The sequence below is a fragment of the Melospiza melodia genome, chromosome Z (assembly GCF_035770615.1).
Source record: "Melospiza melodia melodia isolate bMelMel2 chromosome Z, bMelMel2.pri, whole genome shotgun sequence".
NCBI classification, from domain to species: domain Eukaryota; kingdom Metazoa; phylum Chordata; class Aves; order Passeriformes; family Passerellidae; genus Melospiza; species Melospiza melodia.
Window position 1 is genome coordinate 32973440 of NC_086226.1, and position 23132 is coordinate 32996571.

The 23132-nt window shown below is 35.7% G+C and overlaps 1 protein-coding gene across 2 annotated transcripts in view; it reads left to right on the forward strand.

Annotated features, from left to right (window-relative positions):
- Positions 1–23132, forward strand: part of MAP3K1 (mitogen-activated protein kinase kinase kinase 1) — a 58446-nt gene that overhangs the window by 31879 nt on the left and 3435 nt on the right. For both annotated transcript variants that reach the window (XM_063181300.1, XM_063181299.1), the window contains exons 2-19: positions 2839–2989; positions 4954–5160; positions 6894–7094; positions 7869–7985; positions 8539–8687; positions 11003–11124; positions 11826–11907; positions 12031–12208; positions 12630–12920; positions 13358–13479; positions 14472–14563; positions 14773–14962; positions 15278–16544; positions 17579–17731; positions 19029–19191; positions 20559–20690; positions 21686–21828; positions 22303–22434. In XM_063181300.1, coding sequence (XP_063037370.1) covers positions 2846–2989; positions 4954–5160; positions 6894–7094; positions 7869–7985; positions 8539–8687; positions 11003–11124; positions 11826–11907; positions 12031–12208; positions 12630–12920; positions 13358–13479; positions 14472–14563; positions 14773–14962; positions 15278–16544; positions 17579–17731; positions 19029–19191; positions 20559–20690; positions 21686–21828; positions 22303–22434 — 3885 coding nt within the window. In that variant the 5' untranslated portion in view covers positions 2839–2845. The remainder of the gene's footprint in view (positions 1–2838; positions 2990–4953; positions 5161–6893; positions 7095–7868; positions 7986–8538; positions 8688–11002; positions 11125–11825; positions 11908–12030; positions 12209–12629; positions 12921–13357; positions 13480–14471; positions 14564–14772; positions 14963–15277; positions 16545–17578; positions 17732–19028; positions 19192–20558; positions 20691–21685; positions 21829–22302; positions 22435–23132) is intronic.

Genomic DNA, 23132 nt, shown 5'->3' on the forward strand with positions numbered 1-23132 from the left:
GTAAGGCTTTCCTGGCTCAAGCATGTTCTCTGAGGTTTGTTTTTAGCTTGCTCATTAGCATTGTACTGTGATTCAAATTAAACACCACCTGAGAATCCCTTAAGTGTGTGGCTATCACAAATAGGCGCTGCTCTGTGAAGATTAAAATACTCTGTATCCTGCAGGATGAAGTCCTTGGTGGAGTATGCTCTGGATCTCTTGTTTTTATTTTGTGCTGAGGTACAGTGATCTGACACTGGCAATCTAGACATTGTTGTGTAGAAAAACATTAGCTTGCCTGGAATAGATGAAGGAGTTTGCTTAAGATGTAAAAAAAACAAACAAACAAACAAAAAAGTGTAGGTTCAGGGTCACAAGGTGAGGGTGTCTTGCAGTATGTAGGAGTTCGGTGCAGTCACAGGAAAAATATTTTTTCCACAGACCCAGCAGGTCCAAATATTCTAATGAATATTTTAGCCAAGGCTTGATTTAAAATATAAAATATTAAGTTGTTTTGATCACTTAAGAAGTTGTGCTCCATAAATAAAAAGAAATACATATGGATATACATACAGCCTAAATTCTGCATGAGATAACTGATCTACTAAGCAAAAGCTTTCAGACACAGTTGGTCTTTCCCACCTGCGTGTAGAGAAAGCACAAGAGTTCTTTGTGCAGAAAAGAGTAGATCAGTTTAGCTGTCACATGAGAGGAAGATAGCTGCTTCTGCTTTTTAGAGAACAAGCAGAGATTGTAAAGCCTCTACTGTTGTATTACATTGTTCATGAATTCAAGTCCAAGGGCCTCTAAAAGACTTTACTTTTTGTATCAGTTGGGAAGTTAATCATGGTTATATGAACAAATGAAATACTGTGTCGTTCTTTCACTGCTGGTGTTTTCTGTCTAGTATATGAAGTATTCATGCAACTGAGATGGTTCATGCCATGAAGTAACTATTATAGAAATAATGATGTTTTAACTTGTGCCTATATTACTTAAGAGCTGTGTTCATATAAAATATTTTTTGTCCTTGCACAGATTTTTTTCACTGAGGAAAAAATTTAAAGTTGAATCTTTATGCAGTAGTTTCTTCTGCATTTGAAATTTTCAGGATGTTTTTCTTTTGAGTTCTACCTACTGCTATAATATCTTTGGTTTTCATTAATTATCACTACTTTTGTGTCTGTATCTAGAAGGCAGTGTTATGGAATTCACTTGCATTACTTTTAAAATTAAGCATTCATTAAAATGAATGCTTTACCTCTGAAAAAGCATTCATTCTTAGGTGGATTTTGTTTCTACTTATTAACATTTTAAGTCCTTAATCAGTAGAATCACACAGTTCCGCATATCTAAAATCAGTTATTAACAGTAGGTTTAGAAGCTAGCCTGAAAGAAAATATATTTTCTTTACAGTGTCCATCTGCTTATTACGTTTCAGCACTGAACAGGAAGTATTATTTCCTGCCTCAGAATCCTTTGTTTCCTTTGTCTCTACAATAAGAGAAGAAAAAAAAATAACAGTACTCTCCTTCTGACCTGCAAAAACGTCTCATTTTCTTTAAAGCATGTTTATTTGTGATAAATGACCTCAGTAATACAATGCTGCTGTAGATAGGAATTGTAATTTTCACATGATTTTATTGCAATGAATATTGCAGGGGATATATTTTTAGGCCATCATATACAAATGCAGTTGTGACTGCATGGTTAAATGTTTTAGAAGCTGAGATTGCATGGAAGAAAGCAGTGCTTGTAGCTAAATTATTATATACTCTCTCTTTTTAAGTTGTGATTTTATTTTTAGAATAAAATCTCATTCTGACAGTTGGCTTAATCAAGCTTGCTTATTTTGAAAGAGCATTGGCTTCAAGAAGATGGGTGGAGATCGTGTGCTGCTGCTTAAGAATGTGGTTTTCTTGGTGATTTAGCAGATAGCTTGGCAGAATCAGGAAATCTTCCAGACTGTTCATATTTGTTTTTCAGTGTCTGACAGTATTTCTTGCCTTTTTGTTGTTGCCAGCAATCACAAAGAACTACTCTGCTGTAGGTGAAAAAGTACAAGCCCAGATGGATTAAATTTTCATTTTACAGATATGACCTTGCTGTGAATTTTTGCTCTTACTGTATTTTGCTCTTACTGATTTTAAGAGCTCTTGAGTCATTAGTCACAAGGCCACCAGCCTTAATTTTGTGACCTCTGTGTCTAGTTTAGATATGGTTTAGGCCAGGTTGGATAGGGCAGCCTGGTCTAGTGGGAGGTGTCCCTGCCCACAGTGAGGGGGTCAGAGCTAGATGATCTTTAAGAGTTCTTCCAACCCAGGCCATTTTATGATTCTCTGGTACTTACTGTGTGTTAGTTTATGAGTTCTCTGTTTTTGAGCAGAGTTAATATATGAAGAGGCACTAGGTACATAGTTTTATGCTTGTCCATCCTATGATTATGGGAATTTTTCGTCTTTAATTTATATTAATTTTGTAAATTATTTTTAAACGGAGAAAGAAATGTATGAACCATTGCAACATTTGTGAAGCCTTTGGTGAATGGCTTCACATTACATAGAGGGTAATTTTTGTATTGGTTTTGTATTTGCCAAGATCTTCATTTTTACTGGCTGTTCAGTGCTACAAGCAGTGCACACATTTTGAAGAATATTCCTCTGAACAGGTATTCTGCTTCAGATGGCAGAAGAGATTACTTGTAACTCTTAAAAGGCTTCTTGTGGTCTGGTGGAAATAATGTTTTAGCAGCTGCATTGTAAGGAGAGGGAGAATAGGGTGGCATAAAGTTTAAGAATGCAGTGATGTTATACTTCAACTGAAATTAATTGTGTTTATGACTTTTTTTCTTTGCTGTAGTCGTGACATGGAGAATAAAGAAACCCTTAGGGGGTTGCAGAAGATGGATGACCGCCCAGAAGAGCGCATGATCAGGGAGAAACTCAAGGCAACATGTATGCCAGCCTGGAAGCATGAATGGCTGGAAAGAAGAAGCAGAAGAGGCCCTGTGGTATGTGGCACTGATGGAAGTACAGTATCTGTAGCAGCTATTACAAATAAAAGTCTCTTAAATTTCTTTCTATTAGAAACCTTTTTTTCCTTACAATTTCTCTGCTCTTAGTTGTGGTGCTCGTGTCCGTGTCCTGCGCGGTGTTTGTAGGGCAGCGGGGCTGGCTGAGAGCAGCGTCCCCGGTTGTAGCTGTTTGTTTTTAAGCCAAGGCGTTATCGCGGCGCTGCTCTCTGAGCGTCCCGCACGGCTGCGGCGCTGCTGCCCTCCAGCGACCGAGAGTAAAAACCTCCTACACCCTGGAGCAGACGCAAACTCTGCTGCTCCTTCTGCCAGCTCTCAGCTCTCATGAGGTTTGCATGGCAGTGTTCTGTTAGCCTTTTGGATCTTGCTTTGGCATAAATGGCTTTTAAAAAACGTAAGTAGATCAAACCTGAAGTACTTTAGGAGTAGTTCCAATTCTATTCAGTATAATGTTGGTTAATTAATACCCATTACTTACCTATGAACATAGTTGGTTGATATGACTCCCATGCACCACTAATGTAAAGTTAAGATCATCTGATGCAGTAGGCAAGTGTTTGGGGACAGCTTCTCTGGAACAGAAATAAGAAGGTTCTGTTGGTTGTATTGTGAGAAATAATGTTGAAAATACTTAAAAGTGCACCGAACCCCATTACCGCAAAGGTTCAAATAACACAATTTTAACTTTAAAAATTTAAATGCTTTTGGGTTACTGAATAGCTTGAAATTATTTTTCTGCTCAGCCCACTACCCTTGAGGTTTGTGGGTGTGTTAATACAAGATTTGGTGCTCTAGATTCTCAGTTACTATAATTTGACACTTCTGATGTTTTTAACACAAGTACTTTGTCCATAGGTACATGAATTTGCATTTTGATCTTCCAGGCAAGGAGAGGCATTACTGCATTAATTGATAGGAGGGAAAAAAGGGTGTTCACTGCTCTTTATATTTCTCTTCTATCCTGTTCGCTTTTGTAACTGGGCACTGAGTCTAGATATCTCTTATTATCCTGAGGATGGAAAGCCCCTTTCAGTTTTTGTCTTAAAGAGACTTCTGGAACTTTCTAGGAGATAATGTGCTCTGTTTATCTTAGTTGTTGCTTGGAACTTCCTTCCAGTGTTGAGTCAAGCCTCTGAGACATTGAGAAATGAAGAACTAAAACTGAATCTTCCCAATGTGACTGTTTTTATTTTGATTCCCAGGGACATTACTCTTCTTATGCGTTGTGTGGGTCTGGCTGGCAGAAAGCTGAAATAATGTCTTGTAATATTCCAATTCTCAATGTCAAAATTTAGTGTTGATGCAACAAAGCACTACTGTGTATACGCTCCCTTTGCTTGAGCTCTCCCTCTATCCACCATGTGTAGTGGTTAGCTCAGATACTGGATGTGGTGTAGCTCTTTTGCTTGTAGGGCAGACAAAAAAAATTGGGCGTGGTTTTTACAAAAAATGGGATACTTAATTTTGCTGGATTACCTCCATGTTTGAAGTCTTTGTTTTGCAAAAGTGTTGTGTTAAAGAAATAGTAGCCCTAGTGTTTTTTCAGCTGGTACCATGTGGAATGCATGGATCCAGTATTATAGCTCTTAATAAGAACAGTACCTGTAGAGAAGAAAATTATTTTGGCTTCTACTATGCCAATGGGGAAACAGCTGGTTTTTTAGGTATCATGAATGATAGTTACAGGAGTACTTTGAGAATCAAATCAGTTGCTGCCATAACTAGTATAAGCCGCACAAATTGACAGGAAGAAAGGTTCTTGCTTTTGTGCTGCATATAGATCATTAAGCTAATTCCTCTCAAATGTTAGTAGTATGGCCTAAGAAGTATTTGGATATCCATATAATAGCTTAATTACAACAAAGGAATTACTGATTAATTTGCTTTGCTTTAATGTGAAATTACCAATTAATAATTTTAACATCTGGTTTAATTCCTGCAAGGTGGTGAAACCTATCCCTGGAAAAGTAGATGGATCAGAAATGAACAAACTCTGTCTAGATCCTCAAGCTGAAGGACACAGCACTGCTTCTTCACCTACGCAAAAAGGAAGACGTAGTCCTTCTCCTAGCAGTTCCTCTTCATCATCTGCTAGGACAGTTAAATCTGAGTCACCAGGTGTTAGAAGAAAAAGGGTATCTCCAGTGCCTGTAAGTTGCAAGCGGTGATGTAATTTTCAGTTTGGCTATATTCTACAATCTTGCTTATAGGGGCAGTAGGTCCTCCCTCTGTAGAGCAAGACTCTAACATGAGGAGGTTATTACAGAATATCACTTGAATGACCTATATGTCTCATATGGTATTTCTCATTGTGTTTTTCTTTTTCCTTCAGTCCTGCTTTCATTTGCTAGGAAATAAACAAAGAAATATAGGTACTCAATCATGAATACATGTATGTTTTCTTAGCTTGATTAGCATGAAGAATTACTGGTAGTTTTTTTGTTGGTGAGGGGGTTTTTTGTTGTTGTTTTGTTTGATTTGGTTTTTTGGTTCGTTGGTGGGGGTTTTTTTCTTGTCTTTTTTTTTTTTAAATAACTAGCCAGTGTCTCCTGCCTGTCAGTTCTCTGTGCAGGTATATTCCATTAAGGATGGGACTGTGGATGAGATGAAAATTCCTGTAGAAAAGTCTTACTGGTGTGCTCTAGTGATCCTCTATTTCAGAACTTACCTTTATGTACAGATTAGGGAAGACTTCATATATGTACTTTGTTAGAAGTCTACACTTACTATCACTGCATTCTAGAGAACATCTAGAATAGAATGTTTTGAGCAAGAGTAACTGGCTTAATTAAAAAAGACCAAGAGTATATTTTGAGCAATAATATCTAACACTCTAGCTTGTTTAAAAAGGCTCATCAACACTTAAATTCACAGTGCAATTCACAATGCAATTAGAGGATAAATAAGATCTAATTGGTTTTATTTTCCCGTTGTTCTAAACAAGTTTTTCCAGTATCAGTTAAAAAATGTACTGTCAGTCTCCTGAACTAGAGATAAGTATCAGAAGTTACAGGACAGCAGCACTGGTCCTTTCCTCTTGACAAGAGAAGTTGAAAGGTTAAAAAAGAGAAAACAGCTATTTTTACTTGCTTGGGGTTTTTGTTTTATATTAACTTTTCACATTAAAAACATTAAAATCCAGTTTATATTTTACTTATATGATGGACAGTGAATTCATGATTACTTTCATCCTAACATGAAATTCAATGCGTACAAATAAAAGCAGAAGATCTGAAATGGGATGGAACCATTAGTGCATCTCATATAAGAAGTGTGAAGAACTTTAATGAAGACAATCTTCCCAAAATGTTTGGGCCGTTTACTTTTTGATTATGGGAAAACAATATTAAAAAAACGCCAAAGCATCCTCATCTAAAAGTTGCTTAACTGGGTGAAAAGGGAGCAAGCTGTATCTTTTTTTTTATTTTCTTTGGAAATTTCTTAAACTTCTGATCTTGAAGTTATATTCCCTCTTTTAACCTGCAGTCATAGCATTTTTTCATTTAGGAAATAGATTAGTGTTACAGCTATATAGAATAATCTTCTTTATTGAGTAATAAGTCCCTTATTATCTTCAGATTGAATTACAATTGATAATTCAGTAGTAATATGGTAATGCAACATATGACAACATGAAAATAAGAAGCAATTTGAAAGACTCCTTTTGTGTCCCTATGTCAGACAAGTTTCAGCTGCAGAATTTCAGTTTTCTTCTGACCTTGGCTACTGGGCATGGGAGAAAAGTAATCCTTTTAAATCATATAGTTGAACAGATTGTAGTACTTCCAGGTTTTGGGGACGCTTACTCTGAATAAATAAACAAACCATACCTATTTAAACATTTTTCTGTCCTTTGGCTGCTCATGACGGAGGCATTGTGTAGTTTCAGAGCGGACGGATAACGCCGCCTCGACGAGCCCCATCTCCAGATGGCTTCTCTCCGTACAGCCCTGAGGAGACAAATCGCCGAGTCAACAAAGTGATGCGAGCCAGGCTGTACTTGCTGCAGCAGATAGGACCCAACTCTTTCTTAATTGGAGGCGACAGCCCTGATAATAAATACAGAGTGTTTATTGGGCCTCAGGTAGGGAACATCTTTGTCTTGTCTATAGCTTTTATCAATTCATAGTTAACTTTGGAAAACTGTCCAAAGCCAGATTTGTTCAATTGATGATCACTGTTCTATAAATTAATGTTTAAAAACTCTAATCTGTACTCACGCAATACCAAAATTGGTTTGTAATTTGCAAATTACATTTGTCTACAGTTTCTCTTTTTTAAAAGAGAATCAGTCTTTTAAAAGGAAAAAAGACTCATTCTTAGAAGTGGCTCTGAATTATATGCCTTAGATATTCTTCGCTAAAATTTGGCCAGTTAATTCCTCTATTCTTGAAATGTGTATAAATTACAAACACATAATTCTCTTAATAGTGTGATAATTTCATTCATACCCTAATTGAGATCATTTTCATAGGCTTTCTTGGTACTAATGTGATGCAGTATTGGGACACATCCAGGTTTGGGTGAACAGAAGCATGTCATTTAAATTTGGTTGGTGTCATCTTGTGATATCATACTTCCAGTATGAAGCATAAAAATAGCTTCAGTTGATAAAAGAAAAAGGGGGGCGGGGGAAGAAAATAAATTGAAAACTGGTGTCGTAATTTTATGCATTCATGTTTGCATTTCTTAATAATATTGTAGGAATTCTCTGTTTTTGTAAGGTTATGCAAGAGAACATTTATGCCTATATATGAAACACTTACTTTTGTTGAGGGGATGGGTATGTTCCATGATACACTTAAATGTGGAAAAATTGTCAAGTCATTAGAACCATAGGATATTCTTTTCTTTGCAGACTTGTAGCTGCGGCCGTGGGACATTTTGTATTCATCTGCTGTTTGTTATGCTGAGGGTCTTTCAGCTTGAACCCTCAGACCCAATGCTGTGGAGAAAGACGCTGAAGAACTTTGAGGTAATCAATTTCTGATAGATGTAATGATGTTCTAGAATACACTCCGTAATGTCTTCAGGACACTCTCTGAAACATGCTGAAAACTGTTAGATTTCAAAGTAACAAAAATGTATGTTTATAATTATATCTTTTTCAGTCTCAGGAGTTCTGTAAGTGGAAAAAATTACCTGCAAATGTAAGACAGAACTGTATGAATAGTAGAGAGCTGTAGTTTGATGACTAATTCAACTCATGGGATTTTCTATTAAGATTTATAGATCTGTCTCACTGATTTGTTAAAAGGAAGAAAAAATGTGGGTATTTTGAAGTAATTTTGTGTATACTTTAAGCTGTTATCTATTTTCAATAAGCAGATAAGTTTTTGGTGTAAAATGTTTCTTGTGATCTTTTTATTAGTAAGACTTGTGAAATTGTTGCCGCATCTGCTAATGCATTAATGTGAAGGTGAATAGATTTTTCCTGTTAGCAGTAGTTTACACTTCGTTAATATGACTTTTAATTACAAGATATTCATAGCATAAATAAGACTGTTGCTATCTTTTTCTGATGTTAGGTTGAGAGTTTGTTCCAGAAATATCACAGTAGGCGTAGCTCGAGGATCAAAGCTCCATCTCGTAACACCATCCAGAAGTTTGTCTCACGCATGTCAAATTCTCATACATTGTCATCATCTAGTACTTCTACATCTAGTTCAGAAAACAGGTTAGTATTTTTTAAAGGAATTACAAGCTTTATTTTGTAGTTTCAGAATCACCTACATTCTTTTTGTTCAAAGCTGCTTTCATTTCAAGCCACATTAAGTCTCTGCATTTGCAAGCAATCAAGTCAAGCATACATTAGTCACTGTGGTACCAAGTGGGCATATTTGTTTTGTAACTTCTGTTTGGAAAACGTTAAGTAAAGTTGTGAAAATAATTTTGCGAAACAAACTTAAATCTTGAGTGCAGATTGAAGCATACATAAACTTTGGAAGCCTATTGTTTGCAACTTTTTTTTTAATATAGCACTTGTGCAAATGTTAACAAAAGAATAAATGTGATTTTTTTGTCTCCTGTCTGCTTTGGAGAAAAGTTTGTGGCTCTGACAATACACTGAAAAATGTTTAGGTTAAATGCACAGTATATAAATACATACATAAATATAAAAACAGAAGCAAGCATATGTTTTTAAAATACTTAATTAAAAATGGTTGATTAAATTATTTTAAGAGAGCTATTAACATAGTAGTTATGCCTTGCCTGTGAATTCATGCCTTGTCTGTGAATTTCCAGTGATGTGTTACTCTTTTGTATATTTTTCCTTGACTACTTCTACTTGAGTTCTTTTGTACATACTTTTCCATGGTTTTGAAGAGATACTGATTAATTTTTTTAACAAATAATTTGTGCTTGCATTATTTAGTGAGTAAACTCTACTTCATTTAGAGAGGTCAGACCAAAGACAGCAAGTCTAATTGAGGCTTTGTTTTGTGTGAAGTGGAATCTAACTTAAGGAGTACCTTGATATGTTACTTTGTGATAATAAGCATATAGTAAGATGAATATATTCAGACAGGTTTATAATTCTGATGTACAGACTGACATTAATCTAGTTTAATCTTTTACTTATTTTTCCATACTGTGTCTCTGTAAATAAGTTGCATAAACAAAGTTGTTAAATATATAATTACTCTGGAACTACTTACCTGGCAAGCCAGTTCCTTTTATGTCAATGCTTTCTGTAGGAATTTTTTTTTCCACAGAATTGTGAACTTTGCTGCATTAGTTATCACTTATTACAGGATGAAAGATTTTCAGTTGTTTGCCAGCACACCTGGTGGTACTGATTCACCCTGCAATACCGATTGAATGAGAGAAGCTACTGTTCTGTCCAAGTCTAAATTTGTATGATATAGGAATTGAATAACACTGAGTATCAGATTCATTTTAGTTGGAAGTTTACTCAGTTCTGATAGTTCCTGTGACTAGCAATTATGTTTTGCTTACTGCTAATTTGTCAGAAATAAGTTTCTAATTAATATATATACACATGCACATGTGGAGAATTATTTTTAATTGTAAGCTTACTTGGTGGAGCTTTCAAGGAATAAATAGCTTTGCAGAGAAATAGAAAAGCATTTACAGAGAAATAGAAAGGAATACATGTGTATAGGAATAATGCATGTACAAGCTGATTTTATTTTGAAAGTGTATTGTTGGTGAAAAAATGCAAGATGCCTGCAAAATTTTAGATGCACGCCAATTGTAATTTACTTTTTTTGCCATGAGTTATTAGAGTTTTGCACATTTAAATAGTATTGCATTAGATTAAAAATCTGTGCTTTTCATTGCATGTTGTTTAAGTTTAGAAGAGTTTTTTTGGCAAATGGTGATCCATTTAAAAATTAAAGTGGATAAAAATAAAACAAACAGCAAAAAAGGGAAAATAATTTTTTTAAATATCTGTGTATGACATGTATGTTAGTGTTTATGCGAATCTGTTCCATCAGTTTCTGTTAGTGGCAGAAAATTATTTAATAGTTGTTTAGTTTTTGAGTTTTAATATGTTCATCAAAGATGAAAGGGCTAAAAACTGCCTTGTGACTCCATACTTTGAAAGGAATGTGATGAAAAAGAATGTGGGTAGTTTTCAAAGTGTAAGAATTCCTTGGGTTTTCAAACCCAAATGATAAATTAAAAAGTGAAGGTTGGTTTGTTTAAAGGAGCCTTAGGGAAAAAATGTTAAGTGCCCAAAGCTGAGCCTTTCAATCTCTAATTGGTATCTGACCTAGTTTGAAAAGATGTCATGTGTTTTGTGACTTTCCTTTTCATTTTAACAAAGTGTTGTCTGTACTCAGTGCTTCTAAAAATCTGGTTGCTTACTTACTCAGACCAAGGTTTAGGAGAATGATTCATGAATAGCCTAAAGTTATCCAGAAGTGACTGTTCCAAACTGGAAGTTAATCTTTTTTCACTGTTAAAGCCTGTTCTGAATTCTGATATGCCTCCTCTACAATCAGAAATGTCTTTTTTTTGTAGTATGAAGGATGAAGAAGAACAGATGTGCCCCATTTGTTTGTTAGGCATGCTGGATGAGGAGAGTCTAACTGTGTGTGAAGATGGCTGCAGAAACAAATTACACCACCACTGCATGTCAATATGTATGTTATCTTTGTTTTGTCAAGTTCTGGTGACTCTAAACCTGCAAAAGTATTATAGCTCAGTATGGTTTTGAGTTGTTTGTTTTATGGTCAATAAAAAAAACAGAGATCTGCTTGTAAATGATGACTGGTAACTCTGAACATTTGGTATCATTCAGGTACTATTGATACACCTTATTTCATCAGTTATTCACAAACCAAGTATGTAATTCGATGGTCTGATAGAGAAGTTGCCTGCAGGTACCTGAGTGAAAACACTGTGTCTAATTAGAACAAGGTTAGGAACGGACTTTCAGCTTCCTGTGAGTTGTCTTTAGAATTCATAAAAGTAATGTAAAGCTAGCTAGGGTTATATATTGAATTATGAAGTATGTTTCGATAATACATCAAATAAAATATAAAAATATTTGCATTTTGCATTAACAAATAAAATTTTTGTACATTTGAGGTACAAAAGGACCTGAATTTCAGTTCATAAATTAAAATATTAATTGTAGTACTAAAGTTGAAGCATTTCTTCATGCAGAAAAAAAAAGTTTAAGCATCCATATTTTAATGCTCAGGCTGTTGAAAGTGGCCCAGTTCAAAAGTATTAACGATGAAACTAATGTTCTTCAGTAAAACCTAGAAGTAGTTATTCCATCTTCTGGTTTTGTACACTATAAAACTTCAGTGCATATGATCCTGTTGCTGTATTCCAGGGGCAGAAGAATGTAGAAGAAACAGAGAGCCACTCATCTGTCCACTCTGTAGATCTAAATGGAGATCTCATGATTTCTATAGGTGAGGATTCAGTTGGTGTACAATAAGCTATCTGTTTCTGGATCTTTAATTGATATTTTTTAATATCTTGCATTATTTACCTCAGATGTTTAATTTGTAATCTGTGTTGTTCTTGATCTGTAGTCATGAATTGCCAAGCCCTGTGGATTCTTCTGTTCTTCGTATGGTTCAGCAACAATCTCAGCAGCAGTCAGCAGTTGGATCACAGAGAAGAACTCAAGATAGCAATTTTAACCTTACTCATTATGGAGTCCAGCAGATCCCTTCAACATATAAAGATTCAGCTGAGCCATGGATTCAGGTAATTCTCTTCTGTGAAATGACATAATAGACTTTAGAGTGTGAAGATGGGTTCAGCTGAACATGGGGTCAATACACTTAAAAATGAGAACTTGTATTTCCTTTATTTCTGCCATTATTTTTGTCTGGTAATAGCCAGACCTTGTTTTCAGGACTGTTAATGTATTGAAACTGGCTTTATGCTTAATAATTAAAATTCTCTTAACAGAGTTTTTACAGAACCAAGTAGCATCTAATTGATGATGTTTTATTTCTATCATAGAATCTTTTGTAATACACTGTACCTTTGGACATATTTTTGCTCTCAGCCTTGATGATTTTTAACTAGAAATACCTTTCCTCTTTTTGATTGCTCTTGTTAGGTACTTAAGTTGCAGCATTATTAACTTTGACTCCTGTAATGTTGCTTTCTTCCTTTGCAGGTATTTGGGATGGAGCTAGTTGGCTGCTTGTTTTCTCGAAACTGGAATATACGAGAGATGGCACTTAGACGTCTTTCCCATGATGTTAGTGGTGCTCTGTTACTGGCTAACGGTGAAAGCACTGGAAACTCTGGAAGCAGCAATGGAAACAACACAAGTGCTGGAGCTCTGGGAGCAGCTAGTGGGTCGTCTCAGACCAGTATCTCAGGAGATGTGGTGGTAGAATCCTGCTGCAGTGTGCTGTCCATGGTCTGTGCTGACCCTGTCTACAAAGTGTATGTTGCTGCTTTAGTAAGTAGTTGTTTACTTGTTGTATTCTACTAATTTCACATTACTTCATTTTAGAAGGAGGAGAAAATGGGAGAAGATGAGTGAAATCAGGAATCCTAGTACTTGTTAAGCACCACTAGTGACTTTTAAGTATGCTTTGGAAGTGGGGTGATCAAGATACTCATCATAAGTGAAATGACATGATTTTACTGTCACTTGCCACAGTGCTAAGTATTGACAGTATTTGTATGTCTTTTCACTCTCAAAGAGGAGTTGACCAGTTTTAGCAATGAATATGTAGTAAGCTCTTTATCCTTCAGACATTTCACTGACATTTTGAACACAATTTATGTAGAACTGAATTTACAACTCCTTAATGCTTATTTAGGTCTCTTTAAAAAAATTTAAATTGTGTAGCTAGTTGGATTTCATATGTATTTTTTTTCCCTTTCTCCTAGAAAACTTTAAGAGCCATGCTGGTGTACACTCCCTGTCATACTTTGGCAGAGAGGACTAAACTACAGCGACTTCTCAAGCCAGTTGTAGAGACAATACTAGTTAAATGTGCAGATGCTAACAGGTATGATGTCTCATGTACTTCATTTTGAATTAATACTGAAGTACCTTAAAGCTTCATTTGTTGCTATTCATGTGTAACCAGTTGGTGTTAAAATAAAATGTGTGGGTTGTAAATATATGTCATTATTTTGCTAGCGTGACTGCTGCTTGCAAACTTCTGGCTTGAAATATGTAGGCTTTGCAGGCGAGTGATTGTATAGCTTGTTTTCGTAAGGGCTTTTTGCCCCCCTTAAAGTAAAGGAAGATGTTAGGTGTAGGCATGAACCCATCCCTCCCATCTCTGTTTTTGTTGTTTTGGCCTATTTCTCACGACTCTCCTTAGAGCTATGAGCAAGTACTCCTCAGTATTCTTCCTACTTCAGCAGAAGTTGTAACACGTGTTTGCCATGAAGTAGTAGCAGTAACATAACAGTTCTGATTTGTAGTTCAGACTGTAGTGGTAGGAGATAGCTATTTATGGTGAACTCCCTTGGCTTGAGTCTTCCTGTCCTAGGCTACCCTCTTTGTTCTTCCAGGCCAACCATTTCTTTTCCTGTACTGTAAACTAGATGAACTAGAACTCCACCAGCTTGAGTTTTGTCTCTCAAGGTTTAGTTTCTAAGCAGCATTTTTTTCTGAAACTGCAGCTAGAGATCCCCCCAGCAACAGTCTAGCAAGAGAATATCTAAAGTTAAAGTAGTAAGTGAAATAGAAGTGGTTTTATGCATTTGGTTACATTTGGCAAGAGAACAAGGTAATTTGAGGTTTTGTTTGTATATTAGTGAGAGACATTACATTTCTGGAAGTATCTTTGTAAAAATGTCATAACCTTTACCTTACCTTTGTAAGGTAAGCTTACAAAGACTGGGTTATAGAAATTTACTGGAATAAGGTGGTGTGAAATAATTTTACACATAATTCCTAGGTGATGATTTTTTAAGTATAATGAATAGGATCTTTTTCCTTGAAAACATTTGCTAAAGGAGTTCTTTTTTTGGTTTTACTTTCTTACAGTCGAACAAGTCAACTTTCAGTCTCAACGCTATTGGAGATGTGTAAAGGTCAAGCGGGCGAGTTGGCAGTTGGGAGAGAAATACTTAAATCTGGTAATAACTTCATATACAAGTGAATTATACAAGCCAATAATACTGGAATTTATCAAGTACAAGCATAGCAAAGAGAACAGTATTCCTGTCAACAGTTTGGAAGGGGGCTAATTTGGGCAAACAATGAGTAATTCTGTATGATACAGTTCTGATCTTTGTGTAGACTCTGAACATAATACCTAATCTTCATTTTATCAACTTTTTTATAGGATCCATTGGTATCGGAGGTGTTGATTACGTCTTAAACTGTATTCTTGGAAATGAAATTGAATCTAGCAACTGGCAAGCACTGCTGGGGCGACTTTGTCTAATAGACAGACTTCTGTTGGAATTTCCTAGTGAATTTTATCCCCACATTGTCTGTGGAGATGTCTTGCAGGCTGATACCGTAGTTGACAGGTACTTTCTTGTACTCTATACAAATCTTAGTCTTTGTTGTTGAATTTGTTGTTGGTGATTTCATAAAAGAAGTAACTGTTCTAATTCCTGTAAACAAATAACATATGTTTATATGAAAGTATGCTTGCTTTACAGAGTAAGTAATTGTCTTTTTAAAAACAACTGACCTGTGAAGCATTTTTGAAGCACCAGTGCAACAATAAATCTCCTTCCTACTTCAGAACTGACAACTAAATACATTGTTTTTAAACAGCTTTTTTGATACTAGTTAACTAGAGTATGTCAATTTATAAAAGACCACTTTTCTTTTTTTAGGTATAAGAAGCTTCTTTCCCTCTTAACTTTCGCCTTGCAGTCAATTGACAATTCCCACTCAATGGTTGGCAAACTGTCACGGAGAATATTTTTGAGTGCAGCAAGAATGGTAGCAAGAGTGCCCCATATTTTTGTAAAGCTGTTAGATATGTTGAGTGTGACAAGCTCAACTCATTATGCAAGGATGCGTCGACGTCTGATGGCAATAGCGGATGAAATGGAAATTGCAGAAGCCATTCAGCTGGGCATGGAAGAAATGCACTCTGGGGAATGCCGACATGAAGACTTTTTACACCTACCTGTGCCAGACAACTCTCCAGAAACTACAGAAAATAATACTCCGAATAATACTGTCCAGTTATCAGGGAAAAGTGGGAAAGGTTTAAGTGACAGAAAACTGAGTGCCAGTCCAGATGACGTTTCTGAGATGCTAGCTGGCGTTGCTATGGGACTTCCTGTTTCATCAGTAACCACTGAGCAACCAAAACCAGCCATACAAACAAAAGGAAAACCCCACAGTCAGTGTGGGAACTCTTCTCCCTCATCCAGTCATTCCCAGTCACTATTCCCAACACTTCTGTCTCCATCAAACCCATCTGTACCAGCTGGCACTGTAACAGATGTCTCTAAACTCAGACCTCAGGGATTTGTTCCCTGCAAAATCCCCTCACCTTCTCCTCAAACACAGCGGAAACTTTCTCTCCAGTTTCAGCGAAACTGTTCTGAAAATAAAGAATCTGAGAAACTCTCTCCGGTTTTCACCCAAGCCAGGCCATTGCCATCCAGTCATGTACATAGGCCAAAGCCATCACGACCCACCCCAAGTGATGTGAATAAGCAAGGAGAAACCTTAAAAAGCAGTATGACACTTGACCTGAATGATATTTCACAGTGTGATGGCAATAGCAGTGCAGTTATACCAAGTGAAGAGACAGTGTTCACACCAGTAGATGAGAAGTGCCGGCTGGATGTTAATGCAGAGCTCAATTCCAGTATTGAGGACCTGCTTGAGGCCTCCATGCCAACAAGTGATGGCACAGTTACATTCAAGTCTGAAGTTGCAGTTCTTTCTCCTGAGCGGGCAGAAAATGATGATACTTACAAAGATGATGTAAATCATAATCAAAAATGCAAGGAAAAGATGGAAGCTGAAGAGGAGGAAGCTTTAGCTATTGCTATGGCAATGTCAGCATCCCAAGATGCCTTGCCAGTAATTCCCCAGCTACAGGTTGAAAATGGTGAAGATATCATAATCATTCAGCAGGATGTGAGTATATGTATGAGAATTTAGCTTAAGTCTCAACTGAGGGTCACGGAAATGATAAAGTAGTGCTGTTACATTTCAAAAGTGATGGAAAACATGAAGGTGCTCAATACCCTTTCATAGGAAATTGGATATAAATTTGAGGGTACTAACAGAATCCTTCCATGTTATTAAGAAATCTAGAGAAGGTGTTTGCAAGAGAAGCTCTATATCATGTATCAACATTTAAAGTGACAAAAAAGAAAGTGTAAAGTTGAGGAAACCGGGAAATAAAACTAAAAATTTTAAGCAAGAATAGAACTGTCCTGAATCCTAATGCTGATTTACTTTGAAGGCAATTGTACATAACCAAACTAATTTTTGAAAGAAAGAATGGGAAAAGATCTTGTCATCCTATCTTGAGAGAAGATGAGAGATACTTTATTAGTCAGAAAAAAATACATATATATTTGCGAATAGACAAAAAGCACAAGAAATAATAATAAAGGGTTATTGTATTTGTGATCCTTTGAGGCAACAACATGTAAAGCATAAAATTTGAGGGATAAATTAAACAGAAAACAACCCAATTTTGGTTCTGTTTACTGTAGGTGCAAGCTAAAGCCTTATCTTAAGCTTATTTGTGATCCTTTGAGGTAACAGCATGTAAAGCATAAAATTGGAGGGATAAATTAAATAGAAAACAACCTAATTTTGGTTCTGTTTACTGTAGGTACAAGCTAAAGCCTTAACTAAATGTGAGTCAAGGAATAGAAAAAAAAGTTGTGCTCTTACTTGCGTCCTCTAATCTTGCCTTTCACCTTCATGTAGTAACACAGAGGAAGCTCTGTTTCATGTAGTAGAGTATGTGGGTTACAGAATACTCTGGTGCTCTCACCTATATAACTATAAATTATATGAACATATGTAACTAGCAGTTCAAGGAAGTGTAAGGGAGAGGAGAGGCATGTAAACTTGGATATTTCTAACACTTTAGAATGTCTGTATTTTAGATGCATGTTAGTAAACTTGGAATTGATTTTGAATTTAATTTGCAGACACCGGAAACCCTGCCTGGACATACCAAAGCAAAACACCATTACAGAGAAGATGCAGAATGGCTTAAAGGTCAACAAATTGGTCTTGGAGCTTTCTCTTCCTGTTACCAAGCTCAAGATGTGGGAACAGGGACGTTAATGGCTGTAAAACAGGTAAATACTTCAGGAAAGTACCTCACTTTGTTGTGTTTTTCTTTCAGACCTCTTGTGTTCCTGCTTCTTCCCTGTCATGTGTTCTGACATGAAACATAATTTAAAAAACCTTTATGTGCATGTATTAACTTTATATACAAACTTTTTTAGTCTTCTTAGAGTGAAAAAAGTCCTTTGTTCTATGCCCATTTTCTTCCATAGTTCTTCGAGTGCATTTTCGCTTCTATCATGTTCATAAAATAGGGGCTGAGTTAGGAATGGAGCCCAGATAACTTGATTCCAAATGAATGCCCTATTTGCAAGGTTGCTATTTTAAATAGTTTCTCCTCACTTGTCAAGAATATTTTCCCTATGACTTTAAATGGAGGAAATATAGTTTAGTGTTTGTATCTTGTGATTCAGCTTTGCTAACTAACTAGCTTGGAGGCAAGTATTAGTATATAGTTTATTTATACTATATTAGTATAGTATATAGTATAAATAGTATCTTACTATTTAAATTAATAGATACAGAAGTTGTGGCTGAGAAGAGGCACATGCTTCAGTCAAGATTTCTTAAGGTTTCAGGTGTGAGTAAATTGTTCACACTAGAGCTGCCCTAGGGCTGAATTAGTAGTAACAAAATAGAGGGCATTTTAGTCCCAACACTCTTATCAGTTCTACAGTGAAGTTACACCTATGAGGTAGAGAAAATGTTTTGAAGTTGCTCAAGGGAAGAGTATGTGCCATCAGTTATTTCTCCTTTGAAACTCTTTTCAAGTGGGACTTTCCATGTGGTCCCAGAGAGATGATGATGGTGATGCCTGGGGAAATTCCCTGCAGCATACCAGTATGTCATATTTGGTATGGATCACAGCTGAGATTGGCTCCAATTACATTACTTCTGATCTGTCAAGTTGAATTTCTGTAAGAGCTTTAGTTGCGAAACATTTATCATTTAACTGGTAAAATTTTATAAGGGACATTCAGAATCCCACTTCAGGCCTTTTCTTTCTTAGTTTTTCTCAATATTGGGAAACCAAGGGTTTTTTCCTAGTTTAAACAGAGTTGAAAAGAGGGGTGTTTCCCCACTCTGTACTTGGAGAAGATTTTGTTTGTACCCTAGAAGATCGCTCTTAATTTTCTGTGACTGTCTCACATGGAGATAGGTTCTCAGCTGGTGGGGTTGGAGGTAAAAAGTAGTTTCAGAGGGTGAAAACCTCTTCTTGCTGCTGTACTGAAAGACAATTACAGGACTTGTACTTAAATTAGTAATATTTATATTATATAAATTATATAATATCATATTTCAAAACAGGTGACATATGTCAGGAACACATCATCTGAGCAAGAAGAGGTGGTTGAAGCACTGAGGGAAGAAATAAGGATGATGAGTCATCTGAACCATCCTAACATTATTCGAATGTTGGGTGCTACATGTGAGAAGAGCAACTATAACCTGTTTATTGAATGGATGGCAGGTAAACAACTGGTGAAAATAACATTTGAGTCTTGAAATGGTATTTGCTAGTGGTATTGCTAGTGTTGCTTGAGGTTGTGAATTTATATTTTCATTGCTGTGTTCGCAGTCTGTGTAAAGGTCTACTTACAGAACAGCTGAAGTGGTTGTAGCAATATTCTTAATGGTGCATCCTTTTGTGATTTGGAATTTTCCATACCTCATCTCTTAAAACAGTTGGTTGGAAACCCTGACTTTTCTTTCTATTTCTGACTCCAAGTGAGAAGTTTTAAATTTTGATTTATTTCCAACTGAAGTTACTCTCTCTCAAACTGTTTTCAGTGTATCTGTGTAGCTATAGGTTATTATTAAAAATAACTTTCCTAGAAAGTTTGGAATACCTGTCACTTTGTCCCAAGATTTTTCATAAAGATTGTGTCAGGCATTGTGTAGAGGTATTTAACAACATTTAAAGTAAGTTTCAAATAAGTAGTAAGTAGTGCTTTTGGAAAAATTAATTCAAACCTTAAACCTTTTAACTGGTAATCTAGTAAAAAAAACTGAAGTGTTTTCATAAATGTGTAGAGTAGGGACAAGAAAATCTGTCTTTATTTTGAGAAGTAGTTTTATTAATTTTATGAATGTTTGCTGCTGTCCAGTTACCAAGTGGTGTTTTATACATCCTTAATTGCTGTAAATTAAAGCATTGCACCCTAAATTATGGTCAGTGCTAACATGCAAAGCTCCCAAGTATATGTCATTACAGTAAGTAGTGCAAGAAATATTTTCTCAAAATTTAGAGTGCTAAACCTTTTAAGTGTAATTTTTTTCTGAAATATTATTATTTAGCTAGTTAAATGTCAAGAATTGCATTTACCTCATTCAAGCCCAGACTATATTACAATACTCTGAGAGAAAAATTTGAAATCCAAAATCTTGAGAATCTGTTACCAGTTTTTGAAAATAGAGGAAGATACTGCTTTTCCTTGCTTGTCTGCATAGTTCTATGTATTGGATGAGAACAAACATAAATTAAAATATTTAAAGGGAATACTTGCTGGAGGTTGCCTATTGCCTCAAAAAATAGTTAATGTTCTGCTGTTTACATGTTAATGTGGAGTGTGGATAAAGTGTTGTTTTTAAAGAAGTATAAAATCATTAGGAAGCACGAAGACTTTCATCTTTAATATGTACAATTCAATTTAGAAAGTAATTGAAGAATGAACTACATAACTTTTTACCTACAAAATTATTTTAATTTTGGGAGGAAGAGGAGGGAGAAATATAACTTAGAAATACTAATATCAAGTTCCAGTTTTAGGATGCAGTGTTGCACTCTACTAACGGAATGTGTTAAGTGTTGATAGAATATATTGTTTTGTCTTTTAGGGGGTTCAGTTGCTCATTTGTTAAGTAAATATGGAGCCTTCAAAGAATCGGTTATTATTAATTACACAGAACAACTTTTACGTGGCCTTTCTTACCTCCATGAGAATCAGATAATCCATAGAGATGTTAAAGGTGAGAATAACTGATAAATTCTTTTAGAAGTATTCAAAAAGCAGCATATGTTTTGGCCTGAGATCTGTTTGTTCTCTGAGATACCATCTCAGGAGTGGTACTTCTACTGGGATTGTCTGATCATTTATAAGAAACTCCATAACTGAAATTAATCAAAATGCTACTGAAATTAATCAAAATGTTTTTGGCAAGCTTGTGGGTATTTGCTACCTGTACTAATAGTTTAGAAAAATTGTGTGAGTTGGTTAAAATAAGATAGAAAGCTACCATGCAGTTTTAAAACTACTGCTACTTAAATTAATGTAAATGTTTATGCTGAAATGATAGTAAAATCTATGAACAAACCAAGATAAAGAGGCTAGATTTCTAATGTTTGGAGACACTGTGATGAGTTTTCTTTCATCCTAGTTGAACATAAATACAGTTGCACGCTGAGTAAAATATGAACTTAACTGGGAAATACCAGTCTTACTGAATTTTTCCCTTTAATGTCACTGTAGCTGTCCATGAACTGGAGACATATAAATATAAATAGAACATACTGAAGGCATATGTGTCTTTACTAATTATTTTTGAAACAGTAAAACTTTATATTGTTTGTAACATCTTTAAAGCAACTCAGGTTGCTTGATCATGAAATAACTTCAAATTTCACAAGGAGCTACAGGCAATGAAAGCCTCCAGGACTTTGGGTCACCATTTTCTTCCATTATACCATCTCCAGGCATTGTTCCAGAATCCTGTGTGTTTGCCCTACTTTGAAAATTTGTTTGCCTCTCGAAATCTCTTGAACAGCCTCAAACTGTGTGCAGTATCATTCAGGCATAACGAAAAGTGAGGTTATTAGACCGTATCCTTGATTTTTAGATTTCCTTGATACTGAGGTGGGGAATGTCAAACTGTTTTATAATTTTGAGGTGCAGAGAGCAAAAGTGTTCATCTTTTTCCCTGTAATAGAAAGCCAACTAGTAGTTTTTTTATTTTACTGTTGACAGGTGCCAATTTGCTAATTGACAGCACAGGTCATAGATTAAGAATTGCTGATTTTGGAGCTGCGGCCAGGTTGGCATCAAAAGGAACTGGTGCTGGGGAGTTTCAGGGACAGTTGTTGGGAACTATTGCATTTATGGCACCAGAGGTAAGAAACCAATTTTAAAGTTATTTCAAAAAGTTTGTTTGAAGTCTTTAAGCTAATTCATATAGCCAAGTAACATAAAATTGCTTTGTATGCTTCTAATGTGTTTTAAATGCCTTTGTTCTAAAGATTGGGAATGATCATGGCGATGATGACATTGCTTTCTTGCTGTCATTATTTCAAGCAGTTTGCTACAAGATATTGTTATCACAAGTGTTGTTACTAATGCCCAAATGACCATTTGCTCAAAAACTAGGCATTGCAAGGTACTTTGCTTGCCACTTGGTCAGGCATTTTATTTACTAGATCTCTAGACCTGTGTAGATCTTGTGGCATTTACATCACTGGTCATTCTCTTAGCCTGAAATGTTGATCAGAATACACTTGTTTGATGATGTGTTGAGGTTTACTTCTAAATGACTTAGAACTAAGAGACTTTGAATTATATAATCTGATTTTTGGTATCTGTCTGTTCAGGTCCTGAGAGGTCAGCAATATGGGAGGAGCTGTGATGTGTGGAGCGTTGGCTGTGTTGTCATAGAAATGGCTTGTGCTAAACCTCCTTGGAACGCAGAGAAACACTCCAATCATCTGGCTCTGATATTTAAGGTATGGTTTTTTGTTATTAACAATATACTACAAAAAAAAGACAAGTAATCTTGTATACAGCGATGTGAATTTTAGAAAAGTGTGTGGCAGGGGTTGTTGCAATAGGTTTGTTTTTTATGTTGGAGCTGTTAGCACAGAAGCAATACTGGTACCAATATAATCATACTTGCTTCTTAAAAAAGCCAAAAAAGAAACTGATACCAAAAAAGAGATACTAATACATGATATTCAAAATCATTATAGAATGGTTTGTGTTGGAAAGGACCTTAAAGATAATCTACTTCTACCTTCCCCACCATGTGCTGGGACGCCTTCTACTAGACCAGGTTGCTTAGAAATGTCTGATCTAAGATATAAAAATATAATTAACATGCTAAAAAAAAAAAAATAGGAATAGAGTTGATCTTAAATTAGGCAGAAGACTGGGGTGTTAACTTTTTCTTACAATCCTGTAAAATACAAAAGCTCTTTTTTCCATAAACCATTTGTGTAAGTATTCATATTTCACAGTGGGGAAAGTTCTTTTATAAAAGCCTAATGTTCCACAATCAGATTTTGCTGAAAGATATTTTCCAATATGCCATGCTATATATGATTTTTGCCCCTTCCTTTGCTTGCTAGATCATTCATCTTGGCATTCATTTTTTATACTAAAATCAGTTAATTATTTTAATTCTAAAGGTCCAGTTTTAAAGGCC